This window comes from Emys orbicularis, chromosome 16 (assembly GCF_028017835.1).
Source record: "Emys orbicularis isolate rEmyOrb1 chromosome 16, rEmyOrb1.hap1, whole genome shotgun sequence".
In the NCBI taxonomy this organism is placed as follows: domain Eukaryota; kingdom Metazoa; phylum Chordata; order Testudines; family Emydidae; genus Emys; species Emys orbicularis.
The window spans coordinates 25308576-25332651 of NC_088698.1; the positions used below are offsets into that span (position 1 = coordinate 25308576).

A 24076-nucleotide genomic window follows, 5' to 3' on the forward strand; every position below is an offset into this window, starting at 1 on the left:
ATATACCCTATTAGTTCATACAGACAGACTCATACACAGATGCTGGTTAAAGCACTATACCTGAAAGAGAGCTTTTGCTGCATCATAGTCCTGGATGTCTTCATAAACACGAGGTTCCTCTTCATTCAGTGCCATTCTGAAGTCTCCAAAAAGAATAGGGTCTCTCATGGCCTGCTCTAAATCATCTTTGTAATGCTCTTGAATCAAGCCTTGTATATGCTCTTGTACCTTGAAGTATATCAGAGCAAACAGGTACAATGATGCAAGGAGTTCTGAATTCAGGAACACTAGAAGGGCCTGATCCTTCAAACTCTTACCCATGAGCTATTTGATTGATTTCAATGAAGCTACTGGCACAAATACAACATTTGCCGGATCGGACTCTACTAGCATTGTGAGTTTATCCTCTAAAACCATGCAGTATATACAAGCAGCCCAGACACTACTGATACCAGTGAGCTGCACAGGTTTAACAGAGAACAGAATATGCCCATTATAAAAACCACTATCATTATTCTGGTAAAATCACCTACCATCCTTCACTCTTATAGTTAGTTCTGATGTCATGCCACCAGTGTCGCCAAGAGTTCATTCACTCTTGTAATACATAATGTAGACACATACTGTATACAGCACACACATATGCATATAAATATAAATGCATTTATACACACATACATTATATAGTATTGGATGCAAACATATCAAAGTGTAAGGAGATTTAGCACATCAAAATGTTTTTTCTTATTCAAATATTTTATGGTATTACACAAGAAATTGTGAGCTCCTCATCCTGCAGCCCTTGCAGAGACAAAATTTCCATTGGGCCAGTGTATAGCTGCCTGCCTAACTTCATAGTTTTTAATACTGATTTTCACCAGTTTATCTCAGGGGCTGATGCTAACCCTTAATCAGGTAAAACTCACGACTGGGACTGGTAAGCTTCAGGACTCAATACTGCAGAGCTATATTGAGATGATGGTTACCATGCCAATGAAGCATAGAGTCACAGAGTTTAAGGCCAGAAAGTCATCTAGGATGACCTCTTGTAGATGCATGAGTAGTTCATGGAGTCAGCAGAAGCCTAACACGCATGCAGCACCTCATTCAGCTTTCCAGTGCTATGTTTTATATATCTAATGCCTGTAATGCCCAGAAGTCTGTAACGTCACAGTAAAATCACAGATTAAATGACCTTTTGGCCGTCTGTGGGTTTGTTCACTTATTCTTTTGCAGCCAGTTGCTAACCTTTTTCATGGTTTTTACATCAGTGGGCTATGTTTAAATCAATTACACTGGGGTAAAACTGGAGTGATGCAGTGGTGAATCAGGCCTGCAGTTTGATTTCAAGACTGTAGTGGAACAGTTGTTAACATTACTATTTTAAACTAATTCCCATATTAATATAAATGATTACTAGTAAATGGAAGAAGTTACTCACCAGTGTCTTGTCTACTTCATTGATCAATCTGTCATGGAAAACTCTCAGGCACTCATTTCTCCAGACTCGCACCATCTGTGTGACTGTTTGGAACCTATATTGAAGTTAAAGTATCAGACTGCACCAAATCAGTGGACACAACAAATATGGTCATGTGGTTAATAGACTGTATTCAAATCAGGACTTGTTTCCTTTTTCACTGGAAAGAGTAACTTTATCTACAGAGATCATATTTTACAGTGTTTGTCATCAGGAACAATATCACAATTCAGGATTTTCTAAACTTCTTTACTCCCCTAAGTGATGTATCTATAATGAAAGGCAAAACAGAGACAACTGCATCTATGCATTGGTTCTTTTTTTACGTACCTGAAAAAAAAAAGAGATCTACATAGCTTTTCACATAGCCCAATCACTGATTAATTTTATCCTCAATTTAATTTGATTAAAACCTCAGTAATCAAATACTTTTACTTTTACCCTTCATTCTCAGCAATGCTGTTCAGGCAAAAGTACTGGTTAATTTGACTATAAAAAGTTCCCATTTAGGTCCCAATTCAGCAAAACATTTAATCATATGCTTCAATTTGTCCTAGTCAACAAATCACTTAAGCACATGCATGTGCTTAAACCCCACTGACTGAAGTACAGGCCTAAAGTTTTGTGCTTAAGTACTTTGCTGAACTGTGTTGGACTGCTGAGCCTTAATTATTAAAGAAAAGGCCACAACACTTAATGGGACAGAAGAAAAAAGAGTCAATGATATTCAAAGATGCTTTACAGACATTTGTTACTGACTTCATTAGCACTGCCGTGCACTATGCAACCTGGAGGTCAGGTGGATAACAAGATAAACCATTAATTTACTCAAAGTAATAGGATGCAACTTGAAATAAGAAAAAGGCATTGCAATCAAAATTAAGATCAAAGAAGCCGGGTAGCTAAAAGTAAGTATTGACACAGCATCCATAACCTATGCCATTACAGATAGGCAAAGGCATATTGACATGGGTTGACTTAAATGTCAGTCTTAAACGGGTCATAACTGAACAGCTGAGAATTATGCTAGAGCGAAGAACTCTCAGCTGGGGTAAAGCTGGCAGAGCAGACTCCTGACCAAGTGCCCCCCTTACCCTGGCATGGAGCGTGTGTCAGGAAAAGAAAGTGGTGTATCAGAGCACAGTGATCCTCAGATGGCATGCAGTTTCTTAGGGACTATATGCTGCTGGAAGTAAATCAGAGAAGCTCCTAGACCTCTCTAACTCACACAACAGCTGAGAATGGTCCAGACACCCCCTTACTATCAGGAAGCTGAATCTGACTCCCGATGCCCAACTCTCCTGAGCAAAGCACAGCTCAGCTGCAGGAGAAAAGCTACCCCTTATTATCTCCTATTTATGTGACTGCTACATGTGGGTGTTTTCCAGATAGCAAAACTGCCTCCCACTGGGCCAGATCATAAATGAGTGTAGTTCCAGTGAAGTCAATATTTCTAAACATTTTTTCTCCACTTACCGCTCTGGGGTTGTAAGAACAAGTCCATTGTAGACCCTGGAGAGATCACGCAGATTAAAAATATAATGGAATTTGGAAGGAGTTGGGGGTAGATCCCGGACAATCGCTTTATAAAGTTCCAAAGTACAGAACGTCATCTTGTCAGCGATCGCTGCTATAGAGTCATTAAAAATCTGCAAACATGAGAAAGGCAAGACTTCTTCACGAGACTGATCGGGGAGAACTGTGTTTCATCAAACATACTCCACTTTCCTACTTTTCTACCCCTACTTGATAGATTAAAAATAAGTCAGTGCAAGATAAAATGTTCTTCAGAAATTCAGTGTATAATGTAACGTGTGCATCTGACATTTAGTCTAGCTATTTTATTATTTAGATTGTAAACTCTTTGGTGCAGGGACCATCTTTTTGTTCTGTGTTTGTACAGCACCTAGCACAATGGGGTTCTGGTCCGATGACTGGTGCTCCTAGGCACTATCGCAATACGGATAATAAATAATATTCTCATATATAAAATTACAATTTCATGTGCTCAGTGATGCAGTTTAATGCATTATATTTAATTTTCTGTGTTTCTTTTCAAGTCAATATTTTGTAGATCTTTGTGCATTTACAGTAACTGGCTATAGACAGCTATGAAAACCATCAATTTACAAATTATCTTCTGGCTTAAAAGTCTATTGCCCAATATGTATCAATTCAGCACAAGATGATCACTCTTTACTAATTTTTTACTAGCAACATTCTTTGAGCAGCTACAAAAAAACACTTACTTTATAGAGAATTTCAGGGTGGGTTTTCTTTTCTGATTTTAATAACTATTTGAAGACTAATAAACACATTTAAAAAGCCCACTACAAGGAGAAAGGAAAGAGGAGGGAAAGGAGAAGAGAAAAGCGTATAAGGTTCTAAAATGAATCAGAATAATTAATGTGGAGAAGTGAAAATGATATGCAAAACTGTTTGTCAGCAGCAACGTGGAGCCTGATCCAAAAGTCTACATTGAAGTCAACGGAAAGACTCCCATGATTTCAGTGCGTCTGTGGACGAGGACCATGGTGGCTAACAAAATCTCTTAGTAGAGTGATAGCAATATTGCCAATCTGAAGTGTGGCATTATTATTTGCTATGACTTCACAACACACTTTGCCTTCCCAGGCAAGTTATTCCCTATTTGGAGCCAAATTCTTCCCTTGGATAAATGCATGAGGCTCTCCCAACTTGAATGAAGACCCAGGAAAGTATCTGAGTGCCCATTAATAAGAGTCACCAAGCTGTAAGGGAAAGATTGGCCACAAACGGGAAGATGGGAAATCATTAAAAGAAACACTTTAAAGTTCTGTAATTTCATGGAAAATAAAACTAATTAAATAACAATCCTACGAAGCCTTTTAAATAAATTCAAATTACCTCAGTGTGACCTTTCAGGATGGAGGCATAAATCAAATGCAAAGATGCCTCAGAAGGAAAAGGTACATTGAAAACACTGAAGAGTGAAATGAATCGAGGGTCAACTTCATTACGACCTCCTCCAGCTTTGCCCATGGCAGCAATAAAACCAAGGTCTCGAAGACTCTTACAATTCATCTCCTTACCACGGTCATATAAGGAACCTTTTTCCAAGAGCAACTTCAACAAGGCAATTGGTTGCTGTGTGCCATATTCATCAACCTTTGTAAAATGAAAGAGCCAACATATTTCAATCACAGCATGTCTGAGTCGCCTGTAACTACTTTGAGCAGAAAATCATTGGCTCCATATTCAATAGAACATTATCATGTCTAAATGACATTTTGTAGGGCTTTGGGCACTGATTATCCTCGCTCATTCTGATTGTTTCCGGTGGGGAAAGCACCTCATGTTGCTGATGAGTGACATACACATACACCCCTGCCAAACTTTTGGAGAGATATGGATGGGTTCTAAGGAAGTCACATCCCGCCAATGTCAACCAGAGGGAGGGTCAGTGTGTCACAGGAATTTTAAGGGCAAGAAGAAAGGAAGATCCTAATGACAAAAGAGGCCACCATGGACAAATCTGCCACCATGGACAAAACTTCAGTTTGATGGTCCCCTTCTTATAGGCCTAGGGCAGCAGATTTGGCCCAGCCATCCCTCTGTCATGATGAAGGGGTTGCTGGGCCAAATTTGGGTGAGTGGCATTGCAACCTTGCACACTGAGTCACAATGCCACTCAAATTTGACCCAGCCACCCCTGTATCCTGGGGGGGCCCTAGGCAGCTGCCTAGTTTGACTATAGATAGAGCAGGGGTCGGCAACCTTTCAGAAGTGGTGTGCCGAGTCTTCATTTATTCACTCTAGGTTTCGCATGCCGGTAATACATTTTAACATTTTTAGAAGGTCTCTCTCTATAAACTATTGTTGTATGTAAAGTAAACAAGTTTTTTAAAATGTTTAAGAAGCTTCATTTAAAATTAAATTAAAATGCAGATCTTATCAGTTTAGTGCAGTGGTTCTTAACCTGGGGTGCATGCAGGAGGGCCGGTGCAAGGATATTTTGCGCCCTCGGCGAAACTTCCACCTTGCGCTCTCCCCCCCTCCTGCCGGCCTGGGGTTCCGTTTACTCAGCCGGCAGCGGGCTGAGCGGGGCCAGCGGCCGGGACCCCAGCTGGCAGCCGCGTGCCAGGCAAAATCAGCTCGCGTGCCACCTTTGGCACGCATGCCGTAGATTGCCGACCCCTGAGATAGAGCAACCCCGGGATAGCAGCCTATCCATCAAAAAAAGATACATGTTTAAAGTTTAAGAGTGATATTGTAATAGCACTGAAATATGCCACGGTGCTCAGAGGTCCAAACCTTAGAAATTGGAAGGTACAAAGCTGAAGTCCAAGCGTGTATAATGAACCCGGTTGGACTTGTGCATTAATGGACCACAAGAATGCAGCCTATCATCTTCTTATGTTATATTGCAAACAGGATGGCAGCTTACCCTTGGCATGTTCATATCATCCATGAAAACCAGGAGGCGCTTTCCCATAGGGGGCCCATAAGTATCCTTAGTACGTTTCTCTACATTTGCTTCCAAGTTTCTCTGAATATCCATTGATGTTGTACGAGAAGAGAAGTTAATTATTAGCAGCACCTATACAGGAAGAAAAAACTTGATCAAAATGTTTTTTTTTAAATATTTTAAATGGCATTTTTTAGACAATGTTCTTCACATTTGACAATATGAAAAAAATAGCACACCAGCTGTACATTAAACACCATTCTGGTCTGGCTAGTCACTTAGAATATAGCCGGTATCATTCTGGGGGTTCAGTAAGACCCCAAGATGATCATTTGATAAACGCATTTTTACCTTATAAAAAACTGAAGCCCTATTTAAGAATAACTACATTAATTCAATGCCTTTGATCCTGAAGGATCCCAAAATATTTTAGATACTTAGGACCTTGCAATCAGAACCCTGCATCCAAGTGGAGCCTCATTGAAGTCAAGGGAGCTGTGCACAGACTCAGGGCCCTACCAGTGCAAATCCAGTTGTTGAATCCGGGTTTTAAACTGGAGGTATTATTTCACCCGCCACTGAAATGCAGCCACCTCTGGGGTGAAATGCAACTATTTAACAACATACAACATGAGAAAGAGGAAGACACAAGTTTTATAAACAGAACAGAATCCACGAGTACATACATTAGTGTCTTGGTTTAGGTTTTTTAGAAATGTTTGTGTAGTTGCCGTCTTAGAAGTGCCAGATTCACCAACAAGAACAACAGGGTGTTTGATTTTTACCATCTGTTCTAACAACCATGTAGTGCGTGTTGTATCCACAGTAGGAACTATTAAAAAAAAAGAGTAAAAGATCAATTTAAAATGCAGCAGAGCTGGAGGTTTTGCATATGTAATGATGGCGCAAACCCATACTGTGTTAATATACTGCAGCATAAAAAGTGTAATCTGAAACAGCAGATAAGTAACCGTATTTAAGAACAACCTTAATTGCACAACCCTCTCTTTTCAACATTTATTGTGGAAACTTTATTCATATGTGTTGAAATGGATTACATTCACCCCATGCACAGATCCAGCAAAAAGCTCGTGCACCATTTAAGCCCCACTGAACCCCTATTTTGAGGATTTAGCTGGGATTTATGAAGGGCTTTTGCTGGAGCTCTATAGAAGTGAATTTTGCACTGTGTGACTAGATTGAAGTTATTAGGGATAACTTTAGTGGCCATATAATTTATTTGTGTTTTCAGTGAAGTTAACATGTACTTGCTGAATTGTTACTATAAAATTATATGCATTACTTTGTCATAACTGTACAACTCACTTGTCACTACTTTATTATGCTGGCATAACAACAGATATTGTATTACGGGATTTCATGATAGGTTACTTTTTACTCTGACTAGGCAATTGAGCCAGGATCTGTGATTTTCCTGGCTTGTCTACCCCTGGGAGACTGTGGTTGTTTTTTTTCCCACTGGTTCAGCAACTCCCTACTTTTTACCTTAGTAGTTATGCAAAACATGGTTCCTAACAATCCTTAAAAGATGAACTGTGAACTAACTCATTTTTTATCCATCCCCTACTGCTTCTTTATTATATATAAAGATGGCCTGACAGTGTTCTTTTTTTCCTTGTCCTTTACATTACGATGTATCATGAATATCAGTTTTCCACATTCCTCATTTTACTGAAGGGTTTTGACAAGATCCTTGAAGAACCTGAAGGGTGACATCCCACAAGGCTGAAGCTGCCACTGAGAGGGAAGAGGTGTTGAATCTCAGGCTATGTCTACATTTAAAACTCTACAGTGCCACAGCTGCAGCTGCACCAATGCAGCACTTCAATGTAAAAAACTTACTACCGCAACGGGAGGGGTTCTCCCGTCGCTGTAGTTAATCCATCTACCCAAGAGGCAGTAGCTAGTTGGACTGAAGAATCAACCTAGTGCTGTCTACTCGGGGACTTAGATCGACTTAACTATGTCCATCAGCAGGGTGTGAATTATTCACAATCCTGAGTGACGTGTAGATGTGTAGACTAGCCCAGCTGTCTAATTATGATGTCACCATTCAAACCCTCCTAAGACCTTGCTGGAGTCCTCCAGCATGAAGAAGGATATCAAAGCCTATTACTTCTAATGGGAAAAACAGGCAAAAAAAGAAAAACCGCTTCCAGTAAACTTTAAGGCTATTGTTGTATATCACAAAGGAGCAGTAAAGAGCAAAATAATTTTTTTTGCCTTGTTATTCATCTTCACTTCCTGAATGAAACATCCCAAAATGGAATCTTGCACTGCACAGGTTATTTACTGCTAGATGGCTATAGATAGCACATTTTAGATAAAAGGATAGCAACACTTACCTAGAATGTCAATAAATTTCACATCAAGTTTATGGAAGTATTCAGGAACTAGTTTGCTCCAAGGTACCCACTTTTTTTGACACCCATCAAAATGAAAGTCATACAAAGTTGGAAGCTGACCTGCAATATACAATGTGGTTCTCATTTAACAACTGAAGATCATCTGGGACATAGAAATATTTCAGGAGAAACATCATTTGACTAAGATAAATGTGCACGGTGAGATTTTGTAATAAGAAGTGCAGCACAGAACTCGCAGCCTGAGGGAGTGTCCTATCATATCTTTAAGTCACTTTGGTGCCCTCCCAATCTTGGGTTACTCCAGGGGCTAGAGAGGCCCTGATGGCCTCTCTAAGTCATTTGAGAGACAAGGTGGGTGAGGTAATATATTTTATTGGACCAACTTCTGTTGGTGAGAGAGACAAGCTTTCAAGCTTATACACAGCTCTGCTTCAGGCCACCTCTCTGTAGGCTTGAAAACTTGTGTCTCTCACCAACAGAATTTGATCCAATAAAAGGTATTGCCTCACCCACCTTGTCGCTCTAATATCCTGGGACCAACATGGCTATAACAATGCTGCATGTCTACATTACTGCAGTCTCCCCAGACTTCCCACGGCCATAGTGATCGCTGCCTAGAATCTCTGCAGCGCTGAGTGCTGAGGCCTCCCCGACATGCCGTTCCTACCCCAGCCCCCAGAACACTGCTATCCCAGGACTTGCACGGGGGACCCTCAGGAGCAGCCTTGTGGCTGTCTTCCACAGTGCCTCCTGCCTGGGCAATCCTCCCCTGGGTGGAACTCTTCTCAGAGAGTGGGTCAGTACTTGAGAGTCATTCAAATTCAATAGTAGCAGATGGCTCTCAATGACAGTCCTTCAAAGAGGTGTCAAAACCACCTTTCCAGCGCAAGGCAGATGTCTGGAGTACAGAACAACACGCTGCCCTCAGGCAAGTTTAGACATGATGTTCAACACACCTTGTATTTAGCTGTGACACTCTGAGTACATTTCCCAGACCTGAAGAAGAGCTCTGTGTAGCTCAAAAGCTTGTCTCTCCCACCAACAGAAGTTGGTCCAATAAAAGATATTACCTCACCCACCTTGTCTCTCTAATATCCTGCATACAACAAACAGGGCCGGCTCCAGCTTTTTTGCCACCCCAAGAGGTGAAGAAGAAAAAAAAAGAAAAGAAAAGAAAAACCAGAGCTGCCCAGAGGGGGGGGCAAGTGGGGCAATTTGCCCCAGACCCCACAGGGGTCCCCAGGAGAATATAGTATTCTGTGGTATTGCAACTTTTTTTTAATGGAAGGGGCCCCCAAAATTGCTTTGCCCCAGGCCCCCTGAATTCTCTGGCCGGCCCTGAGAAAAACCCGATTGAGCTGCCGCCGAAGTGCCGCCGAAGACGAAGAGAGTGAGTGAAGGACCCGCCGCCGAACTGCCACCGCAGACCCGGACGTGCCGCCCCAACGACGGACGTAGTGCCGCCCCTTTCTATTGGCCGCCCCAGGCACCTGCTTCCTTCGCTGGTGCCTGCAGCCGGCCTTGACAGCATACAGTACGAACTCTTTGATACAGGCATATCCCACTCTGTCACACTGTTTTCTTTTAAAACAAGGGAAGTGTCCCAGACTGAATTATAAATGACAAAATCCTACCTGGCAGTTCCCCTGGTTTAGCCATGACATTATCATCTTGAACCATTGACATTGAGGAAATACGTTTAATACTTTCATCAAATTTAATTCTTCCCGTATCAAGGAGCGTAGCACCTAAAGAGGAATACAAAGCTTCCAGGAAGTAGCACTCCAGAACATCAGGATCATCGGGTTCCAGCACTACTACAGCTTCCAGCATCATAGTCAACTGCATCACCTGTGGTAGAAAATTGAGAAACAATGGCTTCAGATGAAGTTCAGAATTATGATGACTTTTAATATGCCTTTTAATATGCCTTTTCTTTTCTTTTCTTTTCTTTTCATGCCTTTGGGGCAAGGCAATAGATTCAAATATATTGTGATGATTTGTGTGCATATAGGTGTGTGTCTGCTAATATAGGTATTCGTTAAAGTAAAAGAATAGTGTTAGCAACTGACTGTCTTTATTATAGTGGGAATAGAGGCATATTTTGTCTAGTCGTCATACTGAGGAACACTTTGGTTTCACCACTGTCATTGGCTTGCTGTGTAAACTTAGGAAAGTTATGTACCCCCTCTGTGCCTCAGTTTCCCCTTCTGTAGAAGCGTTCTTAAACAATACTCTTTATATCTTACCATATTTAAATCTGTTTGGGGAACAATGGTTTTCAGCTTCTCTCCTTGCTTGCCATCCACAATTCCTTCTACAATCATATCGATAAGGTATGGTACATATTTTTCGAAGAGACGATTTAACTCAACTTGTTCTTGCTGAGAAAAAAGAGATAGGACACAGCCACATAGAAACATTAAAAGCCAGTTTGCTACCTAACCAACTGTAACTAGTCTTAGGATTTGTCTAAGCAGCCCGACAATTTGGACTATGAGGGTATGAAATGCAGCACACACTAGCATCCTGCGGTCTAACTGTCCTGTGTGGATGCTGTGGGCGTGAATGAAAAGGTATCTAACGGTATATCTACACTAGGAAATTAGGTCGAATTTATAGAAGTCCATCTTTAGAAAGCGATTTTATACAGTTGATCATGTATGTCCCCACTAAGCGCAGTAGGTCGGCGGAATGCGTCCTCAATACCGTGGCTAGCATTGACTCACGGCGTGGTGCACTGTGGGTAGCTATCCCACAGTCCCCGCTGCCCATTGGAATTCTGGGTTAAGCTCCCAATGCCTGATGGGGCAAAACCATTGTTGCGGGTGGTTTTGGGTACATGTCGTCAGTCTCCCCTCTTTCTTTCCCTCCCTCCTTGAACGCAATGGCAAACAATCGTTTCGCGCCTTTTTTCCTGGGTTACCTGTGCAGACGCCATAGCACAGCAAGCATGGAGCCCACTCAGCTCACCGCTGCTGTTGTGAGCATTGTAAATACCTCACGCATTATCCTGCAGGATGTGCAGAACCTGGCTATGAAACGCCAGCACGAGGACGATTGTGAGGAGGACATGGACACAGACGTTCCTGAAAGCACGGGCTGTTGCAATTGGGACAGCATGGCAGCAGTGGGGCAGGTTGATACAGTGAAACGCCGATTTTGGGCCAGGCAAACAAGCACAGACTGGTGGGACCGCATAGTGTTGCAGGTATGGGATGATTCCCAGTGGCTGCGCAACTTTCGCATGCGTAAGCCCACTTTCATGGAACTGTATGAGTTGCTTTCCCCTGCCCTGAAGTGCAGGAATACCAAGATGAGACCTGCCCTGACAGTTGAGAAGCGAGTGGCGATAGCCCTGTGGAAGCTTGCAACGCCTGACTGCTACCAGTCAGTCGGGAATCAATTTGGAGTGGACAAATCTACTGTGGGGGCTGCTGTGACCCAAGTAGCCAAGGCAATCACTAACCTTCCGCTAGCAAGGGTAGTGACTCTGGGAAATGTGCAGGTCATAGTGGATGGCTTTGCTGCAATGGGGTTCCCTAACTGTGGTGGGGCGATAGACGGAACGCATATCCCTATCTTGGCACCAGACCACCTTGCCAACCAGTACATAAACCGCAAGGGGTACTTCTCAATGGTGCTGCAAGCACTGGTGGATCACAAGGGACGTTTCACCAACATCAACATGGGATGGCCGGGAAAGGTGCATGACGCTCGCATCTTTAGGAACTCGGGGCTGTTTGAACAGCTGCAAGAAGGGACTTACTTCAAAGACCAGAAAATTACTCTTGGGGATGTTGAAATGCCAATAGTTATCCTTGGGACCCAGCCTACCCCTTGCTCCCATGGCTCATGAAGCCATACACAGGCAGCCTAGACACTAATAAGGAGCAGTTCAACTATAGGCTGAGCAAGTGCAGAATGGTGGTAGAATGTGCTTTTGGACGTTTAAAAGCTCGCTGGCGCTGTTTGCTGACTAGGTTAGACCTCAGCGCAACCAATATTCCCATTGTTATTGCTGCTTGCTCCATAATATCTGTGAGAGTAAGGGGGAGACGTTTATGGCAGGGTGGGAGGTTGAGGCAAATCGCCTGGCGGCCAATTTTGAGCAGCCAGACACCAGGGTGATTAGAAGAGCACAGCTAGGCGTGCTGCGCATCAGAGAGGCTTTGAAAACCAGTTTCATGACTGGCCAGGCTACAGTGTGACAGTTGTGTGTGTTTCTCCTTGATGCAAAACCGCCCCCTTTGTTGAATTTACTTTCCTGTAAGCCAATCCCCCCCCCTTCGACCACAGCTGGCAAAGGAAATAAAGTCCCTATTGTTTTGAATCCATGCAATCTTTATTTATTAATTTTTTAAAAAGTGAGATAACTGACAAGGTAGCCCGGGTGGGGTGGGGGAGGAGGGAAGGACAAGGCCACATTGCTTATTGTAGCCACACTACAAATCAAAACTATTTGAATGACAGCCTTCTGTTGCTTGGGCCATCCTCTGGAGTGGAGTGGCTGGGTGCCTGGAGCCTCCCTCCCGCGTTCTTGGGTGTCTGGGTGAGGAGGATATGGAACTTGGGGAGGAGGGCAGGCGGTTATACAATGGATGCAGCGGCGGTCTGTGCTCTTGTTGCCTTTCCTGCAGCTCCACCAGACACCTGATCATGTCCATTTGCTCCCCCATTAGCCTCAGCATCTGCTCCTGCGTGTTCTGATCATGCTCACTGTATGCTTTCCTGGCCTCTGCCACCGATGCCTCCATGCATTCAGCTGTGCCCTATCAGTGCGGGAGGACTGCATGAGCTCTGAAAACATGTAATCGCGAGTGCATTTTTTTCACCTTCTAATCTGCGATAACCTCAGGGACGGAGATGATACGGGGACCATAGAAGCATTTGCTCCTGCAGGGGGGATAAAAAGAGAGAGTAAAATTTAAGACGATACATTTCTGAGAACAAAAGGGAGACTCTTTCCCAATGAATCAAGCAATTCACAGCAGACAGCACATGTGCTTTAGCTACAAGGTCGCATTTTGCCTTTTATATTGAGCGACCTGCTGGTATGGTCACACATCACACACGGCTGGGCAACAGAATTCGTTTTCCAGGCAGCCATGGTAAGCCAAAGGGTACGCGGGGTTGGCTTCTTCCGCCTTCATAACATGTGGGAATGGTTTCAAACTGCAGCGCCCTCCTTTCCCATAGCAAGCAATGCCGGTTGGGTTTGCTGTTTAAAAGGAGGGGGCTGCGGTTTGGGGTTGGATGTGCAGCACACCCCTCTCCCCACCGCGTGGCTATTCTCCGGGATGATCCCTTTTAGCCAAGCGCAAACAGCCCAGCATGAACGAGGTCCTTTTACTGTTCCCTTACAAAAATTCCCCTATTTCAACCAGGTGACCATGAATGATATCACTCTCCTGAGGCTGACACAGAAAGATAAAGACCGAATGTTGCATGAATGTGACCAAAACCCAGGACCATTAGCTGCCACGCTTTGTGCTGCAACGATTCCATGCTCTATGTTTTTTGCCGCCCCAAGCATGGCAGGCAGGCGGCTTTCGGCGGCGTGCCTGTGGGCGGTCCGCTGGTCACGCGGATTTGGCGGCATGCCTGCGGGAGGTCCGCCGGTGCTGCGCCATCAGGTCCCTGCCGCCGAATTGCCGCCAAAGCCGCAGGACCGGCAGACCTCCCGCAGGCATGCCGCCGAAAGCCGCCTGCCTGCGCCCTCACAGCGACTGGCAGGCCGCCCCCCCGCGGCTTGCCGCCCCAGGCACGCGCTTGCTGCGCTGGTGCCTGGAGCCGCCCCTGACTACTTGCTTGGCATGGTAAAGTGTCCTACCGTGGAGGACGAAATAAGGCAGCCCTCCCCAGAAACCTTCTGCAAAGGCTTTCAGAGTACCTCCAGGACAGCTTCATGGAGATGTCCCTGGAGGATTCCCACTCCATCCCCAGACACGTTAACAGACTTTTCCAGTAGCTGTACTGGCCGCGAATGCATCCCAATTCTTCAGGGCAAATCAAACATTAAACACAATTGCTTTTAACCCCTGTAGTGTAGTTACAAATGTGTACTCACCAGAGGTGCCTTCTCTGCCTTCAGGGTCTGGGAACCCGCCTTGGGAGGGTATTGGCTCCAGGGTGATGAAAAGGTCCTGGCTGCCGGGGAGAACAGATTCTCCTCCTCCTCCTCCTCCTCTTCCTCATCCACAAAATCCTCCTCCGTGTTACATGAGACTCCCCCCTGGCAGGTGTCCATGGACAGTGGTGGGGTGCTGGTAGGGTCCCCCCATAGAATGGCATGCAGCTGATCATAGAAGCGGCATGTATGGGGCTCTGACCTGGAGTAACTGTTTGCCTCCTTTGTCTTGTGGTAGGCTTGCCTGAGCTCCTTAACTTTCATGTGGCACTGCTGTGTGTCACTGGTGTAGCCTCTCTCCACCATGCCCTGTGCAGCCTCTCTCCACCATGCCCTGTGCGATTTTGGCATATATATTAGCATTTCTTCTTTTTGATCGGAGTTCTGCCTGGACAGATTCTTCTCCTCATACAGCAATCACATCCAGTGTCTCCCATTCGCTCCATGCTGGAACTCGTTTGCGATTCTGGGACTGCATGGTCACCTGTGCTGCTGTGGTTGCCACCCTGACCAAACAGGAAATTAAATTCAAAAGTTCCCGGGGCTTTTCCTGTGTACCTGGCTAGTGCATCAGAGTTGAAAGTTCTGTCCAGAGCAGTCACATTGGAGCACTCTGGGATAGCTCCCAGAGGTCAATACCGTCAAATTGCACTACGCTGCGTCTGCACTACCCCAAATTCGAACCAAGAAGGTCAATTTTAGGGCTATTCCCCTCACCGGGGAGGAGTACAGCAGTCAATTTTAAGAGCCCTTTAGGTCGGCGGTATGGTGTTGGTTGTGTAGCTGCATTGCTTATAAAATCGACCTAACGCGGCTACGTTCGACCTAACCTCGTAGTGTAGACCAGGGCTAAGTCTGTTTGAAAGAGGACTATGTTAACATGAACTAGATACCTTCTAGTCTGTGTCAGCAGCATCCATATGGGCCAGAGCACAACAATTTGGGGCACTCTGCAATTCCCACCTCTGTAGTCCACATTGCGGCACAGCGTAGACATAGCTATAGAGATGTTCCCTGTACCAGAGGAGGTCTGGGTATAGTTCCCTCAAGAGATGCAACATCACTCTATGGGCCAGATTCTCAGCAGGAGTAGATCTGAATCAGCCAGCTGAACGCAATAGAGCTATGCCAACTTAAACCCACTATGGATCTGGTCCTTTGAATCGAACTCATTGACATGAGAACACTGAGCAAGCCCAAGGGTTAACTCTTGTAGAACTGAGCTGAATTCATAGAGTTCTTGCTTCTCCAGTTCCCAGAGAGGATCAGGACATATTGCAGGAAGAACTTAATAAAATGAGGGACTTCCAGGTATAGGAGGCCATTCTCTATCTCTCTGCTATAAAACTTGGAGTCTGGTGTCTTTCTGCTCACACTATAACTCTTATCAGCTATATGAATGGATGACACATATTTGTTTGTACATAATATAGGAATACTTGTTATAAATACAGTTTAAATAGATTATTCTTATGTACATATAACCTTATTTTTAACATAGAAACAGACATGGTGGTATACACTGATCACACACATCATGATGCCTATTATTTGGTGTTAAAGTACCCAAATGAATTATTGGTGTACTGGAAGATTACTACCTTTTATTTGGCATATTATGAAAAATCAGGGGTGATGAAGATGTTTACTTGGATTTATTACAGGATTATATTTATTTATTGCTGATAAAACTGGTTGAACCCAGGGCACGGGGATTACTCTAGAGTAGTGGGTCCTGAATTTTATTGATTCACTTATCGCCTGTGAAGTGAATGGCTGGAACATCAAGACCCCAGACCAGGAGTGGAACCCTTTTAGTAAAGTATATTAGTCTATGTTAGTTCATTTTCATTTCTGCGTCACTGTAGAGCTTCAGTGAAGACATTATGTACACCAACATGAGGGGTCCTTCCATTGGGGTGGGTAATCCACCTCTCCAAGAAGTGGTAGCTAGGTTAATGGGAATATTCTATCCACCTAGTGCTGCTCTACACCAGGGGTTAGGTCGGTATAGCTGCGTCTCACAGAGCTGTGGATTTTTCACATGCCTGAGAGGCGTACTTATACCAAAGTAAATTCCTAGTGCAGTCCAGGCCTTGGTATAACATAAAGCCCTCTTCAAAGCAACATGCACCATATTACATAAGCAGGGGTCATGGATTCACTATTTTATAATATGAATCAGTTCATTCTTATGATAATTTTTTACTTTTATTCTGGAAATCAAGAACCTCTCGCTGATCGGTTTTTATATTATTTGTTTCCACACCAAAGAATTAAAGGTTAACATGCTCATTTTCTTACAGCTCTAATCAAACTTGGTAACAGTGATCTGTATGACAAATGAATTCTAAAGAAATTCAGCCAATGAAGTTGCCACAATTTATATTCTATATTCAGATAACAGTTTCTGAAATCATTATCTTATCAACACCAGCAATTTTCTACCTTGTTTCCTCTCTGGTTAAGCCATTTCTGCCAGTACGGCTTATATTTCAAGTTTTTAGGATCTACAAAGACCATCCCACAACGGGATACGGTAGCAGGAGATGCATACTGTAAGTCTCCAACCTAGAAAACAAAGTTGCAATGATGGCCATAAATAACTTGAAACCATGAAGAGCAGTTGAGGCTCCTGCTTTTCAGAATCTGCAGCGCCAGATGGAGTTAACCCTTTATTTGTTGTTAAATGATGTGGTCATTACTCACCTCAAATAACAGAGCACAGTGAGCCTGCAGCCTGATGCGCTCCCCATTGGCCAAGGTTAACAACTTGTTATCATCCATTACAGAATTCATATTTTCCACCCAGAGAGCATCCACATCTCCATCAAATAAAATGTACCTGTAGACATGTCAGACAAAGAGACATTAGATAAACAGTGATTCATCTTCAATAGTCCCCTCGTGTTTTGAAATTAACAAGGCACAGTCTATCCATTTATTTCCTTTTTTAAGTACTATCATCATCATCAAAGATGTTAGCTCAATTTTAGGATAAGGATATGAATTAACCCAAATGGAAGAGATTTAAAGGCTCTCTTGCCCTTTCCTTCAACCTGCCTAGTTCCCATTCACCTTACTAGGAGTACTGAGCTCACATTAACAGACTGCTACACCTCTACAGGCTCAATTCATACAAAATTTGTTTTTGAGGTTGCTTGCCTGCTGAGGCTCAGGCATTCTCCTGCCCACATACCAGAGAAAGATGTTCTCCTTGGGCCTGACCCAAAGTCCACTGACTTTACAGTATATCCACCTTGGAAAAAGCTGCCTAGTGGTGGGGAAAAGAACACCGAATGTGTGGCACCACATGTGACGGGAGAGGACTGAATCTCTACTTGGAAGTTATGGTATACAATAGGGCAGACGTAGAGAGCTCATGGGCAGATCTCCCCAACCCGCCTCAAACACCTCCACAATTCCTCCCCCACCTTTATGGCCTCATAAGAGTCATTGAACTGCTCAGCTTTAGTTTCCCCATCTGTAAAACTGAAATATTATTACATATCTCATTCAAGGGAGTGTGTATTAGATGCTGTTTTCAAGTGCTTTCAACCAGAAAACTCTATACAAGAGCTAAGCAATACTGTTAGCTCCCTTCTTCACATGTACAGTGCACAAGGCCCTCAAATGTGCAATGCACAGGGCTGCAGTTGCAGAACTAATATGTTAAATTTGCTTCTGATGAAAGGCCATGACTATTGCCCAGTTTAAAGTAATTCAATGGAAAGAGAAAAGATAGTATCTTATGTAGCTTAAAATCACTTTAGTACAGGGGTGGCCAATCTGAGCCTGAGAAGGAGCCAGAATTTACCAATGTACATTGCCAAAGAGCCACAGTAATACATCAGCAACCCGCCATCAGCTCCCCCACCCTGCTCCCAGCACCTCCCACCCACTGGCAGCCCCGTCGATCAGCGCCTCCCCCACCCTCCCCATCAGCTGTTTCGTGGCATGCAGGAGGCTCAAGGGAGGGAGGTGCGAGGGCACTGCAGGCTTAGGGGAGGGGGCAGGAAGGGGTGGAGTGGGGGCAGGGACTGTGGCAGAGCCAGGGGTTGAGCAGTGAGCACCGCCTGGCACATTGGAAAGTTGGCGCCTGTAGCTCCAGCCCCAGAGTCAGTGCCTATACAAGGAACCACATATTAACTTCTGAAAAGCCACCCCTGTTCTAGTAATTCAAAATAAACTTAAGAGAATGATTCCTTACCTATCAGTACCTGTGGTTCTTCAAGATGTTTTGTCCACATGGATCCACTCATATTGCACCTGCATCTAATGCATGCAAGATCTCATATGTATGAGGCACATGTGCGCCAAGACTGGGATCCACACGGACAAAGACTCAAAGAAGAACTGTCAAATACAGGTCACATTTTTAGCAGAAGCTATTGTCCCTACAGAATCAGATTGGGACACCAAACTCTTAGGACAATATCGTTGTTTGGTTCCTAACCTTTGGGTATGTTCCCTTCATTTTTCTTTAGGACAGTTAATCTAATTTGTATTAAACATAAAATAAAGTGACTTTGTAAAATTCAGAATATCTAAAAGTTAGTAATATAATTTTTAATTCTTAGGTGGTTACCTTCGCTCTTTCTTATCAGTAGGTTTGTTGATTTCCCTGAAGATGTTTGATAGAACTCCATCTGTCCAATCTCGCGTGGTAGGGTCAAGAATACCATACAGCTCAATCACACTCATGGCTTTAGGGTTCAGCATATAAACCTTTGTCACTAATCCTAGCCTAAGCAGAGAGGTAACAGAATGAACAATATTACCAAACACAACACAACCCAAGTTAAACTTCGCACTAAGCAAACACTACAGTGGGATAAAGTTTTAGGGAAGATCACAGCATGAGCACATAGGACTGCTGCAGTACATTTGTCCTATAGATTATGCCCTTTCAAATTCTGATTCCCTTACATCTACTTCTGTGCTCACCTGGTTTGGGCCTGGCACAAAGTATTAATGACAACAGACTTGCCACCTCCAGTAGGTCCAACCACCATAGTAGTATGACGAGTTAACATTGTCTCATACATTTGAACTACTTTATCCACCTGAAAAATACACATTATACACTTAGATAACTGTGTATAAAAAACTCATATGGGCCAGATCTTCAGTTGGTGTGTATCAGTATAGCTCCACTGACTACAGTGATGCCACTCCAATATACACCACATGAAGATCTTACCCACTGTTTACAACAATAATGTTAAACAATTCAACATTTCTTCTACCTGGATTGGTAAAACGACATAACCACCTTCTTCTAGCACTTGTTCTACAGCATCGTTAAAGTTAGGATAGCGGACTCGAGGACAATCCAGGCCAGGAAACAAGTCAGAGATCAGGCCAAGGAAGAGAGGTACATCTTCAAACACAAACTTAGGAAGATTCATATCTCGGAGAGCTCTCATCAATACCACATCCTAGTCAAAACACAAAATAATAGAGAATCCCCAAATATTCAACCAATTTTCAAAAGTGTAAATAGCCTAGAAAATATTTGTATAATACCGTTATACAATTATTTTAATACAGTGTTGGCAATTTTTACTATATGCACTCCTGATACCTTTAGATAATTATCTTGGCATGAATTACTGTTGGAAATAAAAGTTATTTCATCATGGTGAAGCTGATCAGTTTCAACTGGGATTTTAAATTCCATTTTTTTCATTATATGAACCAAATTTCCAAACATGGGTGCTGGAATGTCCCAAATTACTGGTTGTTTCTTGAATTAATTCACAAAGTCTCACTGTTAACGTACTTACTTGCTTTAGAAAACTCTGCAAAACCTACATTTGGATATACAAATGTACTGGAAGGTATGGTACAATTAGCAGCTTTGCATGTGCAAATATGGGTTTTGATTATACAACTGGCATATAAGCATTTTTGGTGAGCATAATTTAGGTGTTACATTGGAAATTTTTACTCTGTATATTCATCTAGCCTTTGCATCCTAGATATAAACATTAAGGCCCAGATCTTCCAAAATACTCAAGTGCCTAATGGCAGTTAGGTGCCTAAATACCTTTAAGGACCTTGTCCCAAGACCTTCAAACGTAGGTACAAAGTATATACAAACTAAGGGTTAAAACAGCCGTACTCTTCCTTTTATCTGCATTTTGCTGATAACGTGGTCTTCCCATATTGACACACCCTTTCTGTAAGCACTGCATGTAAAGAGGTGGTACCTGAACATTGTGCAAGGAATGATGTTGCTCAATAAGTAAATCACTAAGTGGGAAGACAAATGCCACAGACAGGAAAGCATCCCTATTTGTGTAGCAGATGTACAAACGGCATTCTCAATACAACCAAAGATACTATCAATGAACTGCTACATACGGTGCTACATACAGATCCACAGAAGGTGGTAATTTCAATAACCTTTGAGAATTCACACCAGTCATACGGGGGCAGTTCCTCAGCTGAACACAGTAAGTCTACCTCATTAAGATCAGGTGATCCTCTCTTCAGTTCTCCAGCCATCACAAGTACAGACTTGAGAGCACGCAGTCCAAAATCATAATGATGCTGTTTAGAAAGTTGCTCTCTTGCTAACTTGTATAATACTGTCATCTTTTTGGCAAGGGCCTATTAGAGAGTGAAGACAGAGAATCATAAGAAAGAAGTCCCAATCCACATACCACGCATGTACATGTTTTTATTTTACTTTACTTTGGAGTAAACTTTCCCTACCTTTGCCAAAAGAAAACCTTCGGAAAAGAGCATGATTTCGCAGATTTGCTGGAGATCTGGTACAATCACAACCACAGGCCTGAATAAAGCTTTTACAGATTCAGGGAGCTCAGTACGGCCAGCATACCCAGGATTCATGGTTATAAAAATGCCCATTCGTGCATCCAGGGAAATTTCCTGCCCTTCAAACTAAAACATAAACAAATGTCAGACTATACTGACTCTGGCTTAAAAAGATAAAATGGAAAAAATGCTTTGCACTTCTCTACTATACCTTTTACCTGAGGATCTCAAAACTTTACAATAAATAATAAATTAAGCCTCACAACCCCCACGTCAGGTAGGTAGGTAGGTAGATGTTATCATCCCCATTTTACAGATAGGGAAACTGAGGCACAGAGCACTTAAAGGGAAGTGGTCATTATCTCTGAAAATCAGGCCAATTATTTAAGTGCTTAAATATGCACTTAAGTACTTAACTCTTAATACTCAAGTGTAATACGTTGGCACAAGTAAACTGAATCTTATGATAGCCTCCCCGAATCCCATGCCTTAAGTACAAGACTAGCCTTCTTTCTCAAGAGGTTTTGTGTGTGTGTGTGTTTACCTGAAATGTTTTCAACTGATTCATTAGAGCATTTCGTATTGTCTGGATCTGAGAAGAGATGACTGAAAGCACAGAAGCATCTATACGATTAAATTCATCAAAGCATCCCCATGCCCCACACTGGGCAAGACCAGAGAAAATTTTACCAACTGCCTGAAAACAAAACAAAAACAGCACAAAAAACCATTCAGGATTAGCACATTTTGGCATATAGGACACCTGTAAAGGACTTAACAAAGCTTATGGATACTTGTCTGCCTTCCCACTCCAAGGTCTATTGCTAGGCTTAGTCACTGTATGCTGGTGGCCCACAATGAGCTTAGAATCTTATCATCTAGCCACTGATTCTCACTGTTACAAGGCAAAGCCAGAATCCTGAGCTCCAGCCACCTCAGGAACTTAAACAAGAAACATTTTTTTTACTATATTGCATTTTCAACTACATGGGATTTATTTGTAATTAGAAGAGGTCTTCTTCGAAAGCTAAAGGCAAGTCATTTAGCCTGGTCTTTGTGCATAATGGTGCTAGTATCCTGTTACCAGAGAACGCAGCCTTCTAACTCTTACTTTGAAATCCATGCCTTCGCCGCAGTTTGTTACAACACACAGCAAGCCCAGGGCTTTGGCCAGATCCTTGGTTGTCTCAGTTTTCCCTGTACCTGCTGGCCCTGCAGGTGCTCCTCCCAAAAACATGGATAGAGCCTTTTGGAAACAAACCACAAAAGCAAGGCTGAATGGAGCAGGGTAACACACTGCAATTCAGCTCAAAGGCTTCCAACAAACATTGTCAAGAAAGTCACCATGTTTGCTCAATAAAAAAGTTATGCAGGTTCCTTACATGCCACAATGTAGCATATATATATATGTGTGTGTGTGTGTGTGTGTGTGTGTGTGTGTGTGTGTGTGTGTGTGTGTGTGTGTGTGTGTGTGTGTGTGTGTGTGTATACATATATACACATATATACACACACACACACATACAGTACAATATAGTTTAGCTATGTGGATATCATATAAACCGTTACACCTCAGCCCGGGTTTGGGTTGTTTAGCAAATATACTAATTAGAGGAGCAAGTCAGTCAGAGATTGCATCGCACTCATGAATTTTATGATTTATTTCTGCTTCATCCCTATTTGCGCTCTTCCTTCACCTCCCACAGCTGCCAGAGTGCCTCTCTCCTCACATTTCCAGTTCTGGCCCCTGCCAGTCAGCTTTTACATTGCATGCACCTCAACAGTCTCTCCAGCAAAGATTGATACGTAAGACTGGACAGTCAGCAGAGGATTAGGCAGAACAGAAGATGGGCACCAGAAATTAGAACTGAAAATACTGGCTGAGGTAGGAGTTTTGGCAGCCAGCAGCAGAGGAACTGGAGATCTCACAGAGTGGCTCAACCATCACTGTAATAATGCCTTAAAATGATCATCTTTCAGCCATGATTTTAACAAAACAACCAGCCTTGAAGCTGATCTAGCCTTTTACATAGTCTTTAAAAATTTCAAATCACATGGGATTTTAACTGAGTTTAAATATACTATTATATAATGTGATCACTTGCGGAAACAGAAAGGGGCAATAAAATAATTATGTGGTGAACCCCAAGAAATATATTTCAACAGAATATTATATGAAAAAACCCTTTAATATATACCTGTGTGAGCGTTAGATAGATACGATCTGTAAGGGGAGTGATGACTAGTCTTCCATTCAAGCCCATATATTCATAACCATAGGAAAAGGTGCCAGTGCATTGACGCACATTCAGGTCATCAGGCTCTCGATCCCAGTAAAAACGCAGCTGGCTTTCCCATTCAAACTCTCGAGCTTCCATGATGCTATAAAGGAGAAAGCAAAAGATTGTGAGTACAGAATACAATCTCTCTGGAATTATCTCAGCGGGTCAGTGGATTACCTGTCTCTTACAAACGAATCAACAATATCTCTGGCATGGACATCAATGATGAGAACAGTATTGTATTTTTTTCTGTCATTTCTATTTAATGGCTTTGTGATTCGGGTAACCAGGGCATCAATCTGCTCGTGCATTCTCTTGGCATAAAGTTTCATTGCCTGTTTTTCTCCTTTCTTCACTTTGTGAAAGACGTCTTCCACCTCCCAGGTCCACCAGACCTGATTAGCAGCCAGCACCATCATGCCTTGATACATCAACATCCAGTCAACTCTATGGAAAATATGGATAATATATTTGAAAGAACAGTTCTACCCTGAATTTTTGGAACAACTGTGATATCAGTCTGTCTTTCTAGAGACAAGAGAGCACTCTGTAAAGGTGTCAAAT

General features: G+C 42.9%; 1 protein-coding gene across 1 annotated transcript in view; it reads right to left on the reverse strand.

Moving 5' to 3' along the window:
• Nucleotides 1–24076, reverse strand: part of DNAH10 (dynein axonemal heavy chain 10) — a 101138-nt gene that overhangs the window by 34317 nt on the left and 42745 nt on the right. The window contains exons 31-50 of the mRNA XM_065418001.1: nt 23690–23959; nt 23429–23612; nt 22342–22476; nt 21775–21927; nt 21168–21356; nt 20916–21062; nt 19694–19885; nt 19392–19510; nt 19033–19191; nt 17154–17289; nt 16893–17015; nt 10564–10698; nt 9949–10165; nt 8294–8413; nt 6614–6759; nt 5907–6059; nt 4367–4627; nt 2957–3129; nt 1442–1535; nt 61–228 (exon numbers count right to left, since the gene is read on the reverse strand). Of these exons, the coding sequence (XP_065274073.1) occupies nt 61–228; nt 1442–1535; nt 2957–3129; nt 4367–4627; nt 5907–6059; nt 6614–6759; nt 8294–8413; nt 9949–10165; nt 10564–10698; nt 16893–17015; nt 17154–17289; nt 19033–19191; nt 19392–19510; nt 19694–19885; nt 20916–21062; nt 21168–21356; nt 21775–21927; nt 22342–22476; nt 23429–23612; nt 23690–23959 (3274 nt within the window). The remainder of the gene's footprint in view (nt 1–60; nt 229–1441; nt 1536–2956; nt 3130–4366; nt 4628–5906; nt 6060–6613; nt 6760–8293; nt 8414–9948; nt 10166–10563; nt 10699–16892; nt 17016–17153; nt 17290–19032; nt 19192–19391; nt 19511–19693; nt 19886–20915; nt 21063–21167; nt 21357–21774; nt 21928–22341; nt 22477–23428; nt 23613–23689; nt 23960–24076) is intronic.